Here is a 24,474-nt window from a genome sequence, read left to right as displayed (position 1 = left end):
GACCATCTAAGTGCTGGTACAAAAGTAGCCAGATAACCAATACATGTAGTGTGATTGGGACATGTTGAAATCATGCTTTGTGTGTTCACCTTAACTCTACTGAACAGGAAGACAGTAGAAAATATTAACTTTGTATCATGTTCTCTGTATGCTGTATGCTCATTGATTCTGATGAATAGGTTCTAGATACAAGAGAAGAGCACAAAAGCTTTGTTAAGTTGTATAAATACTGACCTGCACTACACTAACAGCATTACCATTACCACACTTCTCATCATACTGTGCTATCCCAACTGGTGAGGAATCTCCATGGTCTATTATGCTAGTGGCAAGGAACTAGTGAGAATCTCCCATGTTCTATTTGAAGAAAAAGGGTAAAAAATTTGCATTGGGAAGACCCAGAAAAGTACTTGGATCTCTATCAGACCTCCAATCTGAAGGTCTTTTACTGGAAACATTGCAACAGGTGACTGCAAAACACTATTTTTAAAAGCTTGCAAGCACAAACCAAAGAAATGGACATATTGGCTTTTTCCATGATAACCCATGAAATAGTTGCAGTTGAGGAGAGAGAAATATTTTGAAAATCATACACACATCTGCCTATAGGATCTCATCCTAGGACAACCAAGGTGAGATACAAGAGAATACAAAAGGTAAGAAATGTGAAATAGCATATGAGAAATAATATGAAGAGATTTACATACCAACTAGAGCAGTCAATAATTCAATGAGTAAGAGTAAAAAAAAAAGGTTCCTAGAAGAGTGGTACCATGGTAGGGGCAAATAAGTTAGTGATATGCAGAAGAAAAGGAGATATGAGTTGGAGAAAAAGTATAGTTACCCTCCCAAGCAGTCCAAGAGAAGTATACAAATGCAGTAAAAAGGAATGCAAAAAGCATCCATAGCATAGACATCCAAATTATTTTAAATCACCAACAAGGAGGAGGAGGAACTAAGCTTTGACAAAAAGACAGTACAAAGAGCAAAAAGCCAACAGATCAAACATGGTGTACACAAGAACATTAGGTCTCAGTGAGGCATGGGATTCAGGTGAGGAGGTCAGAAAAGAATAAAGTAGAGCAGAGTAGAGAGAACAGAAGAAGAGATACTTTGTGGTACTGAGAAAAGAGGTGCCATAAATAAAGCCACCCAATAACCAGCAAAAGAGGAGGCTAATAAACCATGGGCAAACAGTCAGGTAAAAAAGGCAGAAATGTGATTCACAGTATGAGAGCTAGGAGTAAAGTAAAGGGATAGAGGATATCCCAACAATAAAAGATTTGCCACTTTCACAGATAGACAAACACAGTGAAGGGGCACTAGGAATGTGCCAAGAAAAATGCCACATAATTGGAGAGTCTGTCCTGACAAAAACAATACAATGGAGAAATCTCACATATGAAGATATCCCTCAGATGAAAAGGAACATATGAGGGTGAAACAAGCGAGGAGAAGAAAGGTCCACAAATGATGACAATGAAATCCAATAAAGAAAGTCTTAAGTCCAAAAGGTCTACTGAAGGAGGCATACGTATGCATGCTCCAAAGAGAATATGGGGTTCCAAAAAAGCCAGAGTTACCAAAAGTGAAAAAACCTCTTAAACAGCAAAAGAATGAGAAGTGCAAATCCTGATGACTAGATACTTCTTAATGTGAAGGCAAAGAGGAGAAGGCTGAACTCAGATAACATAACATACAGAAACACCCAGAAGTTTCAAATATTGAAATGGGTGTGAGAAAGGATTAAGTTGTCTTGAAAAGCCATCCCACCCGAGTAGTATCCTTTAAAATATGTGAGGTTGGAGAATTGGCTAAAAGAATGGACCATGAAAATGTCAAGTGATGGCCCTCACAATACTAGTGAATATAAAAGAGGCTGAAATGAGGTCAAAGGTATGAGCAAAGCATGGGAAGACAAAATTAATGACTGGAACATAGAAAACATGTGGAAGACAGGTAAAGAATAATTTGTAGGAAGATATCCAATATACTGATAATGGCTAGCTACAGACCAGATTAAAATCAGAAAAGATGGGGTTCAATAGAGGAGAAAATGAAATGCAAAACAGAGACCGCAGTGGAGATATGAAAAAGACAGTTGGTAGAAAAGGAAACCAATACCAGAAAAAGAGGAAGAAACAAGTACCTACAGGGTTGGGCATGGCATAATAATCACTGACAAGAAGAGCAGTAAACAAGATGTTTAGCAGAGGTAGAAGTAGAAAAAAAAAAAGGAAGGCCTGAAACATTAAATGGAAAAGATAAGGGTATACAGATCCACACGAAGAATAGAAACAAAAGTTGAAAAGCTCATCTGAAGCAAAAAGAAATGCTTCTTACAAAAGGTAGGGATAGCAGGAGGAATACATGAGCATAGTAAGAAAAAGGCATAATATGAAAATGGGTATCAGAAAGCAAAACAGAAGATGAGGGCCCAACTTCCAAGTTGGCCAAACAAAGACGGAGAGACAAGCTATTAGAGAAAAGAAACAGTATAAACCTTAACAACAAGCATGAAGGAAAGAGAAGATGACACAAAAAACTGAGATCATGGACTGAAAAATGAGAAACCAAAAAGAACGGAAGCAAAACATAAGAAAAGCAACCTGAGAACAAAATCCTGAAAGAGATTGGAAGCTTAAGGAAATGTCTTGAATGGTAAGGTACTAACCAAAGCAAACCAGTTGAAATTCATAGTCCAATAGAATATTTCTGACAGAAAAGCAATAATTTAAACCACTATAAGGGAAAACCCAGTAAACATGTGGTAATCAATAATATACTGAACAATGGCTGCAATATCCTCAAAAGTTAACAAGCCTCTAGAAACCATAGCAGAAACAAGGACCGTGTGTGTAATGTCATCACACACACACACACATGTTTAAAAATAATTCATCATCCTTTAATAATTCAAGATAAAAATTATACCTTTTGAAACAAATGCCAAAAAAATTTCATTAACAAATGTAAATCTCATCAAATTGGATTTAGCCCAATTAAATTTAACTTCACGAGTAGGGTGATGAAGTCTCTTCTGAGCACCCTCAATTGCTTTACATCTCTTCTTGAGATGCTAAGAGTTAAATTGGAATACATGCCACAATTTGTATTTAGTTTATTTATTCTCTGTATGTGGAGACAAGTTACTGTCTCAGAAATGGTCAGGTTAAAGAATTTCTTATTTTTATCCTATGTTTCATTCTTTTAAAATTAAAAACAAAAACACACTCATAATATAACAACTAAATCCTATTTCAGGCCTATAAGCATTTAACCATAAATGCACAAGTGATGTTGAAGACATTGTCATAATATATGACATACCTGATTTTCTTTGTACAACAGACTTGCACATATTACTAACAGCATGCCATATTTTTTGTAAATAGTAAATATGGAATCACAATCAACATTTCTTCTCCAATACAATGTCAATCCACCAGACACACCCAATGCACATTCAATTAACAGAATATGAGCCTTAATTGTCTGAAGTTTGAATGTGCTCAATTTGGATTAAAGAAAAAATAAATTGATGCCTAAGTTACCTAAAGTTAGATTACACTCAGTCTGGATTATAAAAAAAAGCTCTAGAGAATACATGTACATGTATTATGACTCATAAATCAAGAAAACCACAATAATGATACAAAAACTCATTAAACCATGCCTGTTATTTCTAAGTTGATATAAAGTTGTATGACATAAGAGTGTTAAGCCAAAATATAAATCAATGTTCTCAAAATAATCAATAGTATGAATATTTACAAGAAACTGGAAAAACATAAAACAATTTTAAATACCAAAAAATTAAGAGCTTAAGTTCCACTTGATTTTATTCCCAGCATCCATACATCTCCCAATTCTTTAAGGAAATAATTTATTTCCAATAAAATAAATACTTACAGTTAAAACAATAAATAGGGGGTACCAGTACCATAGTAATAATGCTTTATTGACAGTACAATGCACACAAAATATTTAACAAAGAAGTCTATTTTATTACAACAACTTTATTCTGGCTGGTTAGCTATAGCTATTGTATATTCACAAGAGTATAGTTCAAACCCGCATTAACGCCACAGACAAATGGGGAAAATATTACTGTGCCTAATATACAAAAATACAGGGTGTTCAGAAAGTCACTGTGCAGTATTGTCTGTTAATAAATATATAAGTGCAAAGTGATTTTCTGAACACCTTGTATTTTAAAGATTTTTAACCTTGTTGAGAATCTTTGGGTTATTTTTTTAAATAGGGAAAGTCATGAATCAGTACCTCAGTAACATCTGACACTGAAAAAACAAAAAAGTAATATAATTAATGGAAGATAAGGATCTAAATTTTCTTTCTGGAATTAAAATTAGAAATAAGTCACATGAGTAGATTTCAAGTCCTTACAGAGCCCCAGAATCCTAATTTCTGCATGATCATGAAATAGTGATTTGGTGAAACTAAATTAAATACAGAAAATATAGAAATCAAAGTTAATGTATTAGATTTAAATTTCAAAATTAAAATATTTGATGTTGGGCTCACAAGCATACACACAACTGATATAAAAATTTAAAAGGTACAAAACCCCTTAAGACATATATAATATTTTAAGTGTTCTTAGAGATATCTTCTTTAAGCAGTTCTGAGTGCAAGGTAATTAACCCTAAATTACAACTTGACCACAAATGCTATAGTTTGTTAAAGTCCAATTTTTCCAAGTTATAGTTTGTGATCTACTGATATTTAAAGGTTTTTGATGTGAGCCACATGTTTGGACAATATAATATTACTTTAGTTATTTAGCAATTTACATTTTTCTAAAGTTCTTTTAACAACATTATTCTTTTTATTTCTCTATACTTTCAGGCATTTGAAAACCAAGTATCAAATATGGTTAAACTATGCTTAACAAGAACCCACTGACAAAATTAGAAAGAAGTACTTGTTTTGTAAAATACTGTCCAAAAATAAGAAGTTAATGAATATTAACAATGACTTACACGATTTTAAAATTTTTTTATCTCTGAAAGTCTTCCAAAAAGACACTGAATTAAACTAAAACTGTTGCATTTTTCAAAAGAATTTTTTGGTTTAATATGCTTTAAATTAAGTATTTCAATTCACAATGCACGTACGTTAAACTAGTAATAGGTATATACGGTAACATATTAGAATATAAAGTTAGAATACCTTAAACCTCTAAAATTAAGATCCACTTACTTCTGACATAATAATCTTCGAGTTGTCTTTTCTTTCCTTGAAGTAATTCATGAAGTTTTCCAGTAGCAGCAAGGTCATCTTTAGGCTTTTCAAATTTCTGGGATGAGGTTAAATTTTCAGCTTTAAAAAAATGTACTTGGTGGCTGTTTTAGAAACATCTTTAAAAAGTTTGGGCTTCTTGTCATCCTTTTCAATGACAACTTTTTGAACTGTCTGAAATTTATGTGACACATTGCCACTTTCTTTCAAACTGGATAAACTATTGACTGAATCTTTTAAACTATGTACATACATGCTTCTAATCCTTCTACCATTTATTTTAGTGTCACATAAGGTTTTCCTTACAAGAGACTTTCCATTAGATTTCACTTTTGACCGTATAAAGTTTGTCTTATGATTAGCCATTTGTATGCATGTGCTTAATTTACACGTAGAAACAGGCAGTACTGGTTGGGAATTTAATTTAGTTTCATGTACTTTAATAGAATTAGAACATAAAATTTGTTGACTAGAATCCTGTGCTTTTTTCAATTTATCTAAAAATTTGTTCTGGGCAATTTTTGCTTGAAGTCTGTTCATAGTTTTAGATAACTTTGGAGTGTTAAATTTTGATCTATTATCAGAAATACTGCCTCTGTTTTGTAGTTGTTCTCCTTTCATGGAAACATCAATATTTATTGTCTCTGACAGAAGTTTTGGATTAAATGTTTTAGATCCAGTATTTACACTTTCTTTCTCCTGAAAAGGTTCTGGGAAGGCATATGGATCATCTGCATTAAAAGTATCTTCTGCTAAAAGTTCACTGTTCTCCTTTTTCAGAAGAGCCCTAAGTCGGTCTGCAAACTTCACTTTCCCATCTGATGTAATGCTCTCCTTCTCCTTCTTGGTTTTACGTTCTTTCTTTGGAAGCATTCCAGCCACTTGCATGTGACTATTGCAGAATCTATAATTTAATAAAAATATCTTCTTAAAAGTTTTACACTCCCAGCTACTGGTACTAATAAATGAAATATACAATTTCAGAGAATTTCTTAACAAATTCTTAATTTTTTTTTGGATATCAAAACAAGTTGATTTTTTAAACATCTAACAAAGACTATTGTGAAGATGCAACAACAACAAAAGACAGCAACATTACCCAGAGCAATAATTTATACTACTTAGCACCTCTGTGAATACAAGAAGGCTGTATTTTGTATTAAGTGTTAACAGTGTATTTTAATATGAAATAAAATACTGATAGATAAATACTCACTGAAAATCACTGAATGCTCATAAATCCTCTATTTTTTTTATTATAAACTTAGTAACACAGTAATTCTATTTTAATAACATCATACATGGTATCTGCAATCCTTCCCTATGTGGAATGCTTCATCAGATCCTCCTCCACATACAGAGATTAAAGATGGTCATGTGAATTGAGTGAAGTACAAAGTTCTTTGTTTCTTTCGCTCAAAACACTTCTCTTCAGAGCCAGTACATACAAAATTACATTGCTTAGCCCTTAAGAACTTTTGAAAGATTACTTAAAATGTGTCTCAATGAGCAAGACACACATCACATGTAGGTTATCTGACCCAAAGATGATTTAGTTAGTAAGAGGTTCCAAAGTCTCATGCTTTTTATAAGATTTTATCCATATGTTACTGTCCACAAATTGAGAATTGGCCACTCTCTATAAAGACATGGCATCAAGAATGCTAAGACGTGGAGGGCAAACTGGTCCAGATTTCTGATGAAATGAAAAATGGTACCAAAACATTTTTACACTTTAAATTAAATGAAACATGTGGTCACTTCTTGTGGATGCTAGTCGAGTTTTCAGGAGATAAAAACATGTTGCATCAAAATTATGAAGCATGTCTTAAAATTCATAATGTCATCTATGATAAAGTTCAAGATAAGAATAATACAGCCTCTTAAATAGAATATTTTAACTGAAGTAACTGCAAGATTATCTTCATGAAGGTGATAATGTCTGTTATGATATAAAAAAACCTTAAAACACTCAGGTTTATAGATATTACTTACCCATCAGGGTTTCTTCCTTTGCCCATCTAAGCATTGGTCTGATTTTTTTCTTGCTTGTTCCAGTCTCTTATACCCCACTCAACTGCCCATGACAATATTTATCTCATGACAGTCTCTATCTAAATGTCAATGTACCCTCTATCCTGATAATGTATACACACACTTCATTCAGACAATACTACCACTTTTCCAAGACTGATAAGACTGATTATCTCAGCCTCTAACAGCAGTTCTTAGTGGGATAGAAGTACTAAAGAAGAGGTAAATATTACTGGCAATACAATTTTCAATTTTGGAAAAGGTTAACTATAAAAACATACATTCCTTGGCTTCCACTTATAGTTATAATCCCACACTGAGAAAGTGGAAAGAACAGTGAGAATATCATTCATACAAAAAGCATCTGCATAGATCATGAGCATGTCAAAGAATAGCACCTTAGTGGGGGAAAATGCACCATATCTATGCATGCTCTTCACCCTGAAGTTAATTCCTGTATCATGATGTGGAAAGTGATTATCACTATGCAGACCAGCTCTAATCACACAGCCAAGTTTCCAGTACTTGGGGTTAAAATTAAAGGATCTTAGTTCCCATGTTGGTGGTTAGAGCAATTGGACCACAACATGATGTATATACACTTATAGAGTGAATCCAAACCTGTAGTGACAGAGTAATGCATTCCAAGCTAACAGAATCACAACATGAAAGTAGGCAACAATGAAGTGTATAAACCTTCTGCTTCATATGAAGAAGCCCAAAAGGAAAAACCCAGACTCAGAACAACAGGATCATGTATGCCATATTCAACCAAAGGAACAGAACTTATTGAATCTGGAATCATTCATCCTCACTCTTCTATCATGTTGACAAGTTATATTCTACTTGCCCATGGAATTATGGGGGGGGGGGGGACATGGAACAAATGTGCTCAACCAAGTTATCCAGGATGAGATCACTCTGTGTTTGAAGTTACGAAAACATAGTGGACTCTCTTCACGAAAAATGTACTGAATCTATAATGATCAAACAGGAAGGCCATACACACCTCAACCTGATGGTGAATCACCGTATCTGAACCAGTATTACAAGTACTCTCCCACACGGTTTGGTGTCATTTCTACTGACATCAGGGTTTTCCAGGGACTAGTAGAATCTAGTGGTGGGTTGGGATAATGTGCATTCAAAAGACCTGAGAAGCAGCATAATAGGTAAACCCAAGTTCCCTAAATTTTTAAAAGAAAACTGATCCTCATTTATTCAATCCAATGATTAGCAATAATAGGAAGAATGAAAATCCCCTTATGCTTTACTCCTAATAGTCCATGAGTGGCAGTCCAGTAAAGTAATACCATTTGGTCAGCTCCTAAGTTGTCTTACGAAACACCTCATTTCTACAGAACTGTTGCAACTTGTATAAATTATATTGAAATAGTGGTTCCTGTGTGGATTGGTTTGATAAAAGCACATTTGCTTGGACAACACTCACCACAGAATGGGATACACTGAAAATTAGGTAAGGGACCCTAAAAGGTAGCCATGAAAACACTTATTCCTCTGTATAGTCTAGCATTATTCCAAGTAACCAAACTTTCAAGACCCACAATAAACATAACCATAATTGAAATCTGATCAGAATTAGAAGTGAGACATGGTGATCAGATGAATCAGTAAAAAAAGATGCAACCTTGTTCTTGTTGGATAGTAACTCGGATATATAAAAAGAAATGGTCTGAGAAGGAATTAAAATGAGGTTTGTGAACAAACAGCACAGATCCCTAAATACATCTTCAGGCAAAGGGGATACATGGCATACAAGAGTCAGGTCACAAACAACTTAAGGAAATTGGAAAGTACTGGAGACTCAAAAAATATATAACCAAAAATTCAGGTCAAAAAATAAACAAAGGTTGGTACTTCTGAACAAAATGGGTTCAATCTCTTCTCAATAGACCATTGCCAATATCAATATCATTTCCATTAAGAAAGATTCATCTCAAAGCTAAGCAAAAACTGAGAAAGATACACTTCAACCTTTGAAATCAAATCCTGATGCCATGCAAAAGAAAGCATAACCTCTATGTCTTGAACTTGAACATATGGATAGCTAAATGTACCATATCAGTTTTCACAGAGATAGTCTAAAAAATGGAAGAGATGGACACTCTAGAAAATATCACAGAAGCAGAAACCAGCATGTATCAGCCAAACTGGAGCTATCAACAGGACCCAACAATGGGCTGAAACAAATCAAATTTAGTACCCTGGATAACAAATGAAGTAGAGAGAAAGCTTAGAGTTGTTATTTCATTCTGTCCTGATAAAATGCATCTACTGCCAAAGCTGTTATAGGAGACCAAATGGTCAGTTATTGAGTGATCCAATGAGAAGATAACCCATCAATCAGAGTTGAAAACGGAGAGCCAATCCAACAAAACCTAGTGATGCAGCATATATTCTCTCAGGAGAATCTATATGGACTGAAATAACTGACCTGCTACCATAGGTACTAGCCATGAAACATAGCAAGCTAATAGGATGATAATATAGGAACAGACATATAAAAGGTGATCCAAAATTTAAAAATAAAGAGCCCTGGACCAAATGCTTGCTCAATGAAAAGCACAAAATAACACCACATTATTGTCAAAATGAAGCCTGATGATGAGCTATTGCTAGAAGAAAAAAGAAACATTTTGTAGGGAATCCTCTTCATATGTACATAGACCCTGGTGTTCCTGACTGTTGGTATATGCACCCAATCCCTGAAGCAAAACATTCATGAAATTAGGAACTTCGGATGAGGTGGCAGTAGAGGAACCCATAATGCAGAAGTGGCCTAACTGAACAACCACTTGAGTTTGAAGAATGATTATAACAGAGGAAACCAGTGAATCATGATATATTTATGATCTCTTGGTTGCATAAACACCATTAAAAGTACCTCTTTTGTTCTCATCTAAAAGGCTTAAAGGATTTAATGATGCCCATATTCCGAGAAGAGGAAGAGCCATCTATACAGTGGAAATAGCAAAAATAAGTAAGTGTGGAATCCTATTCATAGTATTAAGATGGATGAAAGTTAACTAAGTCTGACTAAGAGATAAATTGAAAAATAAAAGTACCCATACTGATGATATATGTTATTGGAGCAAGAATAGAAGCCTCAGTCTTGAAAGAAACTTTGCCTTGGTTGTTTCTGAAATTAGTATCAGGATGTGATGTTCTGACAATTGATGAGATGGTGCCAGCAAAATCCAGTTGTCATGGAATGATGTGAGCCCAGTATGATGAATAGAGGTGATGAGAAAAAAACTTGTACAGTGAAGCAGAAACCACATGAAGCCAATGCAAGTGCAAAGGTAAAAACCTGTAATTGCAGAACCTAATCTTTGTGTACAACATCAATAGTGAAGGCAGAAGCCAGCTACAAACTTGGACATCTACAGTCCTAGGAAAAATGTCAACTCAGATTGAGTAACTTCTTGAAAAATCTAGACACTGATACATATGAGAAAGATTGATGACTGGACATCTTTTATTGGCATAGGCCCACCCAACAACAGACAGGTATAAAACCTTGAAATAATTAGCACGACATTACTACCACCCTCAGACCAATAAAACCCTCATAGCCCTGGAACAAAGTTCCAAATCTCGATAATGTATGGAACATGGAAACCCTACAAGTTGGGTGAATAATAGTTGTGAAGATGTGAAATGAATGACTAATCCTGACTCAAGGACTTGCAATGCTCCTAAATCTATGATTAAGGTTACCAAATATCTAAAAATTCTTGAAGTTGAGGCCCCAAAGACCCTTAAGGTATACAAGAACCACTAACACCACAAGTAATATGACCAAGTAGCAGAGCCCTTGGATACAGACAAAATCTATTCTGGACCCAAGGGACAAATCCATACACTTACCCTGTCTTAGCAGGGGACACTGATCTATTCAGGTAAACTACAGACACTGTCTTAGAACCCCAAAAATCAAGAAGCAAGCAGGTGTATTATTTGAGAGTTTGATAGTGCTTCCACCTGATGGTGGTAGATTAAATCACAAAGTTCCAACAATGTGCCTGACAATGCATAATTGTCCCTTCATGTAACTGAGAAGTAAATCTTCCAGCATGAACCATAATATCCAAGGATGAAAAGAAAACTAAAAATTTGCTCCCAAGCTTAAAAACAACTGGGAAAAACCATAAAACATCACTTAAAGGACTAACAAGAGAACACAAATCCAAGGCAGCTTATTCCAAACTGGCCAACTTTTTTTTTTTTATAGTCATTTAAAGACTGTGCTGATCACTGTTGAGTGGAACATAATTTTGTGAAATAAATTTGTTTTGCTAAAGCATAGCTGAGCCATCTGCCTCGTTCATCCTAAAGAACAAAACCCCATACCACATCACTCCAATGTACATTGTTGCTCAATGAATGCTCCAGTAAGAGGGCCAAAAGCTTGCAAATAAAAGTATTTTAACATAGAGAAAAGTTTATGTATAATTCTACATATTCTCTGGAGTTCATTTTTGTTTTATTTATTTGTAATTACTATTAATTATAACTGATTTTATTAATTAGACAAATTCAAACTTAGAAAAGAGTAAAATCTAGTAATTTTAGATATTCTAAGTAACCTAAGTTTAAAGCCAAACAACAAAGATATTAAAATATTATCAATTTATTTCATAAAATAAAACTTTTAATACTTTATCTTACAAATATGAAAACCACTGGAGAATAAATGGCAATACAATTAGAAAGTATATTCAGATAATGTTGTATTATAATGTGAAATAGTTATATTTATTTAAAATCATGTTTAGAAAAAATATCAGTGTTTGTTGTTTGTAAGCAGGATTCCTGTTTTCAAAAACATTTTAAGTAGTTATCACACATTCATACAACTTCCATTTTCACTTATTTTGGACATTAACAGTGCAAAAGAGATCCTCTTATATGAATCCTATCATCTAAATAAGTCTATATTTCGAGAGTTAGAGGTGTTCAGAACAATATCAGCTTTGAAGAAAAGTTTTTAAAGTCTCAACATATTGTTTGAATGTCTGGAAAAAGTCAACACACAAAAATTTACCATGGCAATATTTTAACCGATATTCATATTTATGGAGTTTTAGGTCCATTTTACTTTACCATATAGCAATCTAAATTAATTTAAAAATGCAAATAATGTTATGTCATTTTGTGGAATTCATTATTTGGTACTATACTGCAAACTAGCTGTTTAATGATTGTAAATATATGTTAAGATTTTTACCTTGGAAATAATCAGTAAATTGGCTATGGCCTTAACTAAATTGTTATAGTGTCCAGGTATGTTGGTTTCAAAAATCTTCAAAAACTTTCACAATAACTAATAGCTCAATCAAATAAAAACACCAACATCCAATGTTTCTTTCTGATAGAAGCGTGAAAATACCTTGCTGTTTTTTTATATTAATTGTTCACAAAAAAAAGAGGAATCTCCAAGACCCTTCCTACAGATCTTCATCTTATACAATATTAAATACATTTCATTTCTGGGGAAAATGGAGGTAGAAGTCCAGACTTCTTGGAACCCTCTCCTAAAGCTGTAGCTGCTTGTGCAATATACTAAAAATTACATAATTTTAAATATTGAAACATAATGCAACATGAAAAGCAATAAATTTACATTTTATTTACAACTTAAGTAGAAGAACTGGAAATGGTTGCTTCCATCCAGCTGCTCTCAGGCTGGTCAGCAGTCCAGATAGTAACAAATAACCTAGTAACTTTTCTAGTGGACCAAACCCATATTAAAAAAGGAATACTGTCTGTACTTCTCAGTTTAGTGTGTATATCTCCACAAAATGTGGTGAGCTTTCACTAAAATGTAAAGGTCTATTATATTCAAAATATCAAAATATTGCAAAAGTATTTAAAGTCAAGATGTGTTTGTGAACTGATGACATCTGTCTAGCTCTGACAAGTCAGAGTGCAAAGAGATGTTCCGGTGAAAAATAAAAAAAACACTTTTTTCACCATACAGTTTAATACACAGTAATATTGAGAAAAAAAATGCATATCTAGTATTTATTTTCCTATATCACAGGCTTGTCATATCAGCAATGTATGGTAAAATAAATAGTTGATAACTCTGCCATCAAATACATAATGCTATGTTAATGGCACTCTGTAAAAGGTCATGGAATGTTCACTTTGACCTTCAACCAGGTATATACGAGTAAAGTATTTAATGTTATACATTAATCTAGCTAGTAATATAAACAACAAAACTATATTTTGATAAAGTCAAATTTAATACTGTCAAATTCTGGGTAGATGGACTCAGCAATAGCACAAATTTGTGAGCATATTATGGCTAACATATTTTTTCAAGGTCTAACCTGTCTTAATTCACTTTAGAATTAGAAGGTAAGTTTGCTAAGAAGAATCTCTTTAATAGCCAGACTTGAAAGAAAATACTTATATAAAAAACAAATGGTAACCAGTTCTTAAAAGTTTAAGGATAACTTAAAAAAAGATAGTATAGAATTTGAGGTTAGTAAGAGATAAATATGTAATTTTGAATCTCTATGGTGTGATAAATATGTCTGGACTTGCACTGGAGTATGCATGATCAGGATAACGTTATTTATATCCTAGAGAATATATGTTCATTATGTTTTAAACACCCATCACAGCTTTTGCTAACTGTGCATTTATATTGTTTATGCAATTTATTCAGAGCCAACACTCACACTGTAGAAACATCTGGCTTAGCATAAAATGATAGTTTTGATACAAGAAATGCTTAGGTAGCATTAAATAATTTAAGAAAAACAAATGAAGAAAGTTATGCATAATTTATTGTTATTATTTTAATTTGCAAAATCAATTTTCATAACATCCTTACTAAAGATTTTATGGAAAATAATGAAACTGTCAACATTACACATTTTAGTTACATTGTATTTACTACAAATTGTAATAACTACCATGTGAAACATATTTCAGTCTAGTATAACATATGCTGGTAAATTTGTTAAAGTAAGTCTGCCCAGTGGTCAGTCTTAAAAGGGATAGGAGAGAGTTTTAAAAGAGAACTAAAGATGAGCATTTCTTAAAAACAAAATTATATTTCTGACAGCTCAGTATAGAACTTGAGGGGAGTCAGAGATAGATATAGTTTTACATCTTCCTGGTGTGAGTGTGAGTGTGTGTATGTGTAGCAAGTTGCTACTTCTGCTGAAGCTTTTACTGCTAAAAGCAGAATACATTCAGCATGTAATGTACAGCACAGGCTAAAATTTATAATTTCAAAGAATTTCACTTTAGCCATATTGTCTTTTTTTTTACAAAATAATCCCTTCATATTATTTTGATCACCATCTAAGTAAATATGTAAAAGCAGAGTATACAGGGTGGCCCATAAGTCCCTACCCATCGATATGTTATTATGTTATATTCAATTATGCATGTATTATAAATTTGTTTCTTTTTTTTTCAGAGAAATATGGCCAATGTAAGCCCATTTACACTTGAAGAGCATATTGTAAAAAGTACATGGGTACAAGAGTGCAAGAATACTGGTTACAGCACACAGGTACATAGGATACATAAGATATATGGATGGGTAGGGACTTACGGGTCACCCTGTACATTAAACTGCTAAAACTGGTACTTACTCTCGATATTCATTTGAAGGAATAGGATTGGTGCACTTCTGATTGTTATATTTTGCCACATGTGCACACTGTTTAAAAGGTGCAGTCTTGTCTTCCAAAATGTGACGGATACAAAAGGCATATCCATTCAAACGTCGCTGTTTGCAAAGCTTTGCACTGTATGAACAAAGAGGCTTATTATCTGCTGGTGAAAAGTGAATATGTTTCCCTTCAAACATCCTGCACATGGAAGGTCTACTTTCTCACTTCAAGTTCTTCATAATTCAATTTAAACCTTAAAAATAAAAATTCAACATTTTTTAATGCAAACTTCATACCTAATTAATTATTTAGGTTTACATTATTCCACAAAACATAAAAACACATCAGATCAAACATCAATATCAGCAATGACAAAGTCTTAATAATGTCAATAAGTTAAAACAAAAATTACAATGTAGCAACTAAGGATGCTTTTCTGCTAATGTACCATAATAAAATAAATATTTAAAGAACCATTCTAAAAGTAATACAACATTAACTATTTGTCCTGTTTTTAATAAATGTAATTTACTGTGCAATTTAACATTATGTTACTTTAAATTTGTAATGCTATACATATGTGTCTATTTACTTTGAGAATCTTAATATAGAATTTGAAGAATATTCATTCCATTTACACAATCTATATGTCAGACATGACTACAAGCAATTCCATGCAAAAACTGAACTCATATGAGTAATTTACCTGTTTAGAAATGACAATCAGATTATATGCACTCAACAATAAGTTTTATAATGGTTGTAATGTTAGGAAATAAAATCTTATTTAGCTATTTTTGAACTGGTACATGCCTAACACTTTTTTTGAAAAACAAAAGTTTTATGTTTTATTACAGAAATTAATATATTCTCTTAGATACATTATCTAGATACATTCCCTACCATACCAGTTCCCTAAGCTTAACATATTTATGTAGTAAATTTTCACTTTATATTGAATATCACGAACAAGTATCACAATCACTTCCAAAAATCATGGTTCTTACCAGTGTTTATTATTTTTTTAAACATGCAAAAACAACTAAACTTCAAAATCTTGTGACAATATTACAAAGTACTTTCCTCAAATTGTGACACATCTCAGAAAATGATTACTTCCTACATACATGAGGCACCAGTTGAAATTGGTTCAATATCACAATTAATAAACAAGATGAATGTGTCAGTAAATGTCAGAGTGTATGTCAAGGATGTATTTAAAGATGTTTTGCATGTAGAGCTTGTGGAGCTACCATACTACATCACATCATTTGATACATTCAATTCTGTGACTGAATGTAACAAATGATATGCAGTTTGACATTTCAGAAATTTTGTTTTGAAACTACTGAAGCAATTATAATGATGAATGCAAGAAAGAGTGAAAAGTCTGCTCTATGAAGTAAATTCATTTCAATTCAGTGTTGCTTATCATCTTGCTCTGACAAGTAGTCAAGCAGCAGATTCTATTTCCCACCTTGAGATTTAAAAATTATTAAATCCAAAAATATTCTGAGAAAAGAAAAAGATCTAGTTTCTAGAAATTCTTGATACTGTATAGAGCATGTATATACAAGCATCTTCCACCAGGTAGTTATAATTTTGTTCTACTTCAAGGGCAATGGTAGTCAACTGGAAAGTTCCAGTATCAGTCCCACCAAGATAGCCTGCAGTTTTTCAGACTACTTAAGTTGATTTAACCCTTTAAGTTCCTTGAAATTTTATTTCATAAATCAATGTGTTAATGCAACTAAATTCCATGGAAAAAAAAAAAAGTACTACTTTTATATATATCAGTTGTGGATATAGTACGAAATGTGGTAACTAATGGGTTTCATTATGGACATTTCGTCAAAGAAAGTAAAAAAATGTGAGATGTTTAAAAAATAAGGACATCTTCACTGTTAGATTTTAACTTCAATCATTTAGCTAACTTCCTATTGGAACTCAATAAGCTTCTTCAAGAAAATGTTGATAATTTTAACACTTTGGAAATAATGAGATCTTGAAAACTGATGAACATTTTCAAGAAAACACAGAAGTGAATGATTATGAACAGATCATATCAGAGTGAAAAATATTCAGATACATTCTCACCATTAGGTACATAAAGACCTGCCTTAAATTTTCTTTAAAACAAATGGTCTCTTTCTTAGATGAAAACAGTACAGTGGATTTTTACCTCTTGATGGCCTCTCTGTATGAATATCTCTCGTCTATTTCAACATGAAGAGCTAACTGTGAAAATGGATTTAATGAGATGAACTGAGCTACACAAACAACCTTCAGAAACAGGTTATCTTCTAAACATATTATTAACACTTTGACATATCATTCACAAAATGGCCACAGTCAAAATTACAGATTGAACTGACTAGAGAGACTTGCAGTAGAAAAAGAAGGATATTAACATAACTATTTCAGTGTTCATGTTTTTATAACATAAAATACAAGGCTGGTTAAAATGCATCTTAGTGTTTTTTGTTTGAAAGTCAGATGTTATGGTTGTTTCACTTACTGACAGGAATTTTCAAGAACATAATATCAGAGTTTTTCGATGCCCAAAAAACTTAAAAAACATAAAGAAATTAGTTTAATTATATATTCTTACTAAAATGTATTGAGTAATTTAGCATGAAGTTTCTTTTTTCCTTTTGGTTTGACAATTAAAACAAGCTGAATATTTTCATCAGAAACTAGTAAAATTGTAACACACAAAAAAAACTACCAGCATGAACCTGATTCTCTCTTGACCAATATCATAGTCATTACGGAAACATAACCATGTATGTGTGTGTGTAGACCTACAGATTTATCTTGCATAGAAATCAGAAGACAATTTGCTGATTTGGTAGATAATCCAATACTTAGTGAAACTGTATAAAATATTAGAGGACTACCTTGAATCTAAATTTACCATAAATTTTTTTTGTAGCCTTATATTTTCAAACAAGTTTTCATTTTCAGTGGTAAAGGTTTTCCAATTCACTAACAAGCTTAAACAGATATATATTTGTAACACATATTTACAATACTTCAATAATTATTTACATCACCTCAGCATCTTGTTTTCTCAGAAATAAATAATTTACACCTTAACAGTTCTCTTCTGAATATTGAAAAACACGAAATACAGAAAAAGGTTAAAGTGAATTAAATGCAAAACTTCAAGTGCATTGTATATGTACATGGAAGTTGATTTGAACCTGTTACATGTACAATAGTAAAAATGTAAACTTTTAATTATTCAACTAACCCACCATTGCATAAAATAAGGAGCATGCAATTATTGATTTAGACAAATAACCAGATTTATCTGAAAACAGAGTGCTGGAAAAGTAAAAGGAATAAACTAACAGGTCCTTATTATTTTCCCAACAAAAATCTATTCCTTGCCAGAGGTTCTAAAACTTTAAGCCTTTATTTCCCTTAAATTTAAATTTTATCAATTATCATAAATTATAATTTTCTTGAAAAGGAATGGAATTATATTGCAATTCTAAAAATGTTTGAACTAAAAACTTGCACTACACATATTCAACACTATGTTTTGAACTTTGAACTTGTAGTTTTAGCTTTCAAGAGATGTTTTTTTACTGTATTGTGTTGAAGTAGCATATGTACAATGGTTAGTGCAAACAACTATGAAAAGCAAGTTAAAATATATTTAAACTTTCATACTAAATGTTTCACACATGAAAAGTTGTATATTAAAAAGTATATGCATCTTATAATAGTCTTAAGAAACAAAACATCAGACTTCTTGTAAACTAACAAGTTTTAGTTCTTTAAGCACATTTTTGTACATGACTAGTTACTACCATTATATTTACAATACATAAGTTCAGTTTAATTTGTAAGTAATAGAAGGCCTCTACAAGAACACAAGTTTTAAATTCAGAATCTAAAACACAGGAAAATCAAAACATTCCTCAAATCATATGTTGCATTTCTGTTTTCACTCACTTAAAAACAACACTTTGCTAACTGCAACATACTAAAGTAGCTGTATAACAGACTTTGAAGTGAATAAATAAATCATCACGATTCGCTTTCTCATACCTTAAGTCTAAAAACCAAATTACGACAGCGAGGATTATGTAAATTATCTTTAATTGATAAATTTACACTCATATATATGTATATATATATACATACGTGTGTGTGTGTATGTTTGGTTATACGTCTATTAAGTCTTTATGACCATCAACAAAAATTCAATATATATAATCACCAAAAATTCAACAAATATAAAGAAAATATTATCACCGCACATTTAACCTACTTCAACCTAATACAATATTTTAGAAAAGAAAACAACATGATGACTAAATAAGTGATAGTAACAAATTGGTGATTTTTTTTTATAGGATTTTAGGCTTAGCAAATTTAGCTTCTTAAATGTTAAGCCTAACAAAATACCGAGAAAAAGAAATGTTCACTAACTTAATTCACTAGCGAAGGACAAAAATATAATGTATACCTCATTGGTGAACATCAGAAGTTTTAAATTTCCCAGTAAAACCCAAAACTTTACTAAATATTCCGAAAACAATTTAATCAATGACTAAAAAAACAAGTATACTAATGTCATTTCTAACATTAAATATGGCTGCCACTGCCATTGAGAATTATTCAGTCATAAACCTTAAGGTTATGTATCCTGTTGTACGGCTGCGCCGCAGAATTCTTACAAAAGCCTCTTAAAACAACCATCGTGCCAGTCATTCATTTAATTTGTGATTGAATTTAATTATTATACTCCTATTGTTTCTTTTATACATTATGAACCGAAATACTCTTTAAAGTTACTTCAAACACATGTTTTGTTTTTCAAAAACTTTCCTTTCAAGACAGCACGGTTAACATGCATATATATTAAAACAAAATGTCACTATAGGTGTATTTAATAGCATTTTACGCTCCCGCAAAGTAACACTATGACATACAACATAATACATATATATATATTTTGTATCAACATTCTGTCTATTCAAATAAGTAATAAACTTAAAAATTCATATAGTGTATCCATGTATCAGTATTATTAACTAACTCAAGGAGGTGATAAACAGAAGTAAAGCCCATGAAATATTTCATTAAGATTTACAATATGTGATTGTGTTTAGTCTTACGATGAAAAATATTATTTCTCAACACATTTTTTTTGTCATCATTAATAACTTGACAATCGTCAATATTATTTGATATTATAATGAATCAAAATGGATGCGTTAGTTAAATACTCATAGTTATATATTAAAGTTTCAAAAAACTCATTTAATTGACAGACACCTGTGTTCTGTTGTTAAGCGCAAAGCTACACAATAGGCTATTGGTGCTGGGGTCACGGTGAGTATCAACACCCAATTTTTAGCGTTACAAACCTTCAAATCACTGAATAATGAGGAAAGTTTGATGAACATGGCATGTGATAAAATGCTTTTATAAAAGGTTTTTTTTTAATTATGTCATAATAGTTTGTCGTTTATTCTGTTAATTACCACTTTAACGTTCGAATCCCCGTCACACTAAACATGCTCGCCCTTTCAGCCATTGGTAAAAGAGTACTCCAAGAGTTGGCGGTGGGTGGTGATGACTATCTGCCTTCCCTCTAGTCTTACACTGCTAAATTAAGAACGGCTAGCGCAGATAGCCCTTGTGTAGCTTTGCGCGAAATTCAAACCAAAAGCATATAAGATGTGGAGTCGCTATATGACATTGAATTGATTTTCATACTGGAAAGATATGATAGTACGTGACGTCCAGAAATAGAAAGTATTTTGTTGTTGTTGAAGAATTGAATAAACATCAGAACCAACAGCATCCTTAAGCTCAACTATTAATGGACGCAAATATTGAATGTGAAATGCATTTTGTTGTTGTATTTAGAACCTAATTTGCCCTATAAGACAGATTTTTAAAAGTTTTTTTTTTGGTCTGGGCTTAGATACAGATAACTTTCAAACTTAGCTAATTCGCATGGGTTTTGTCACTGTGATAACAATGGATTTTGTTTACAGAATCTTTTATATTTAATATTAACTTTAAAATGTGAGTTTATTTGTTTTTAAGTAACTTGTGTTGCTTTAAATTTGGTTTGTTTGTTGGTTTTTGATTTCGCGCAAAGCTACACGAGGACAGTGCAAGACTAGAGGGAGGGCAGCTAGTCATCACCATCCACCACCAACTCTTGGGCTACTCTTTTACCAACGGATAGTGAAATTGACTGTACATAATAACGTTACCACGGTTGAAAGGGGGAGCAAGTTTGGTATGATTTAGGCTTGTAGAATATTAGCTGTTGTTTTTTTTTTACAATCCAAGCTTACCTTCGGTTTTAATTTCATGTTGTGCTAAGTTTAACTTTGGGTTACACTTTATGTTTTACATAAAATCTTTTAAATGAAGTCGTCAACTTGTTATTATTTCGACGCGAACTACTGAACAATCGTTCTTATTTAGCTTTGTTTTTTGTATTGTACTTGTGTTTTGTCTTTTATAAATAAGCATAATTCCTGTTCATTGCTAAATTATCTCCCAGATAATCTTAGTTGTAGGTCATAAAAATCTTTATACTCCTTAGTCCATTATTTTTCAAACCTCCAGTTAATAGGCCTAACTGACTGCTTCATCGGAAAACCAGGAGTACCGCAGAATAGGGAGGTGTGATCAGAGTTATTGTGGAATAATAGTTGATGTCTTTAAATGGATTTATCAGCCATAATTTTGAAACCTCTAGAAAAAGATTTAGTTGTTCTATATAGAGTAAGCTCTCTCCATGTCACAAAGAATGGAGAGAGATGAACCTGGTAAGTAGGTCTGCATAATTAATGGGAAGAATCCTTTCCTGTATTTTAGATTTTTAGCAATATGCAAAGGTCCATAATGGCCATTATCCTGCAGCCAAGAACTCGAGACGGATAGCTATAGCTAACCGCGACTTTCAGAAAATATTTTGAACATGTCCACCAGAGGTTAAGCCCAAGTAGTACAAATGTGATTGAGGATCGTCAATGTGGCTCAAGACCCAAGTAGTACAAATGTGATTGAGGATCGTCAATGTGGCTCAAGACCCAAGTAGTACAAATGTGATTGAGGATCGTCAATGTGGCTCAAGACCAAGAGTGCCTGAGACAAAATGAGAAAGTCTATACAGGAATCTGAGGTAGTCATTAACCAGAGAAACACAATTTCAGCAAGAGGGAAACATAAGGTGTTGTTGGTGGACGAGCATATAAGAAAACATCTCTATGTTAAATGGTGACCAATCAGTGACGCAAGAGTCATGGATGTAACACTGTTGGCTCGTAAAAGTTTATCAATAGGTTAAACAGTTACTCCCTTTGGTTGGTGAAAACCACCAACATGAACTGTTCTGTGAAAAGTTGAGACAGCTACCCCGAAGGCCCGGCATGGCCAAGCGTGTTAAGGCGTGCGACTCGTAATCTGAGAGTCGCGGGTTCACATCCGGGTCGCGCCAAACATGCTCGCCCTTTCAGCAGTGGGGCGTTATAATGTGACGGTCAATCCCGCTATTCGTTGGTAAAATAGTAGCCTAAGAGTTGGCGGTAGATGGTGATTACTAGCTGCCTTCCCTCTAGTCTTACACTGATAAATTAGGGACGGCTAGCACAGATAGCCCTCGAGTACCTTTGTGCGAAATTCAAAAACAAAACAACAAACAACTACCTCGATTGGTTGACAAAATATGATTACATGACCTGTCCCGACAACAGATGGGACAATGGCTTGTGATGAGTGAGAAGAAGAGTTGGAATTTTAGATATATAAGACTGTTTAAGTTGCAAGAGTCATGATTCAAATAATTTAGGTATTGCACAAGTGTTGAATTTAGTGACTTTTAGAAAATATAATTTATGGTTATCACAAGTTTCGTTACGTAACTGTGTACGAAGCATACATTGTGTAGTTCAGTTCTTGTGAATTGGCTTTCATTGTATTATTACATCATATTACAAGAGCCTTTTAAGTTTTTATCGTTATTTTAACCCGGTGCGTCATAATATTTCATAGTGCGTGGAATATTCTAGGTGTCTGGCAGGCTATAAGTATGCATTCAAAATGTAGTTTGATGCAGATAAATATAGAGTTAGTTATATAGAAAGTTATATCTAGACTACATGGTTGTAAGTTTAGTCATAAGGCAGTTATTTTTTAAAATGAAATTATCACAGCTTTTATTTCAAAATAGAGTATAAAGAATAATTAATCTTGTCAAATTATGTTCCAAAGTAATTGAACAATCCTGTGTGGAACTTGACGACAAGAAACAATTATTTAAACCTCTAGATGCAACTTCGATAACTAATAGTGTAACAAACATTTGTATAGTACTGTGCAAAAGTGTTAGGACAGAATAAAAAATTATATTTCAAGCTACTTTCAAAGAACAATTGAATGGAAATAACAGGGTAAATATCTAAATTTTATTAATCTTCATATTTAGTACATCAGATACTCAGTAGAATTGTTTGAGTTCGGCAAACAGCTCGTATTTTATGTGCCCCCTTTTGCTTTAATAACTACAGAAGTCTTTCAAGTATTGTTTCAACATATTTGAGCAAAGTGTCCATTTGGGATTTTACTTCAAATGCCTTTAATACACTTCCATAAAGCTTCCCTGGAAGTAACTTTTGGTTTGTCAAGTATTTGATCTATCATATCCCAGATCTGCTCTATTGGGTTGACATCGGAACTCTGTGGGGACCATTGCATCATTTGAATGATTCAAGCAAATTTTTTCTTATCTGAACTATTTTGGCGTAGGTTGGAGGAGTGTTTGAGGTCAGTATTACGCAAACCACTGGGTATACCATGACGGATCAGTATCTGATGGTACCTGCGCTGGTCTATTATTTCATCTATTTTGCAAATATTCCCTGTCACCTCCGTATAAAAACACGCTAAAACCATCACATTGTCTCCCCGATGCTTCGTGGTATGTGCTATGCATTGATTTTGTTGTTATTTTGAATTAAGCACAAAGCTACACGATAGGCTAGGTGTGCTCTGCCCATCACGGGTATCGAAACTCGGTTTTTAGTGTTGTAAGTCCGCAGACATACCGCTGAGCCACTGGGGGCGCTATGCATTAAAGTAAGTATCTTTTACTTTTCATCTGCCAGACGTACAATGTGTGCTTTGAACTAAATATTTCAAACTTGGACTCATCCATTCGTAACACCATTTTCCTGTTACCAACAGTCCAGTTTTGTACTTTTTAGCATTTATGCACCGTTACTTTCTGTGTGACGAATTTTGTCAAAGAATAGTGAGAAATAAAACAAAAAACGCCTTGTAACCTAATATTTTGATTACTACGAAGGATATCTGAAAGCCAGAAAATACAATACTTTTGGTCAGTCACTTCTCTTTCAGAATAGTACCAATTTCTCTGAAAATAGGTAGTAGACTAAAGCACAAAATAAGATTTCAGAGATATTCCACAAAATTTAAATTCAACTTATTGTTGGATAGTCTGATAATCCAC

At 32.9% G+C, this 24,474-nt stretch overlaps 1 protein-coding gene across 1 annotated transcript in view; it reads right to left on the bottom strand.

Moving 5' to 3' along the window:
* The window catches only part of LOC143232060 (INO80 complex subunit D-like), a 70,369-nt gene extending 50,738 nt beyond the window's left edge, over window positions 1-19,631 (bottom strand). Inside the window, 5 exon segments of the mRNA XM_076467091.1 lie at window positions 5,224-5,339; window positions 5,342-6,166; window positions 14,940-15,213; window positions 17,143-17,198; window positions 19,444-19,631. Coding sequence (XP_076323206.1) covers window positions 5,224-5,339; window positions 5,342-6,166; window positions 14,940-15,157 — 1,159 coding nt within the window. The 5' untranslated portion in view covers window positions 15,158-15,213; window positions 17,143-17,198; window positions 19,444-19,631.
* Between the last annotated feature and the right edge of the window lie 4,843 nt (window positions 19,632-24,474).

Source organism: Tachypleus tridentatus, chromosome 11 (assembly GCF_004210375.1).
Source record: "Tachypleus tridentatus isolate NWPU-2018 chromosome 11, ASM421037v1, whole genome shotgun sequence".
Taxonomy (NCBI): domain Eukaryota; kingdom Metazoa; phylum Arthropoda; class Merostomata; order Xiphosura; family Limulidae; genus Tachypleus; species Tachypleus tridentatus.
The sequence above is the reverse complement of the archived record's forward strand: the minus strand, read 5'-3'. Positions and strand labels throughout refer to the sequence as shown.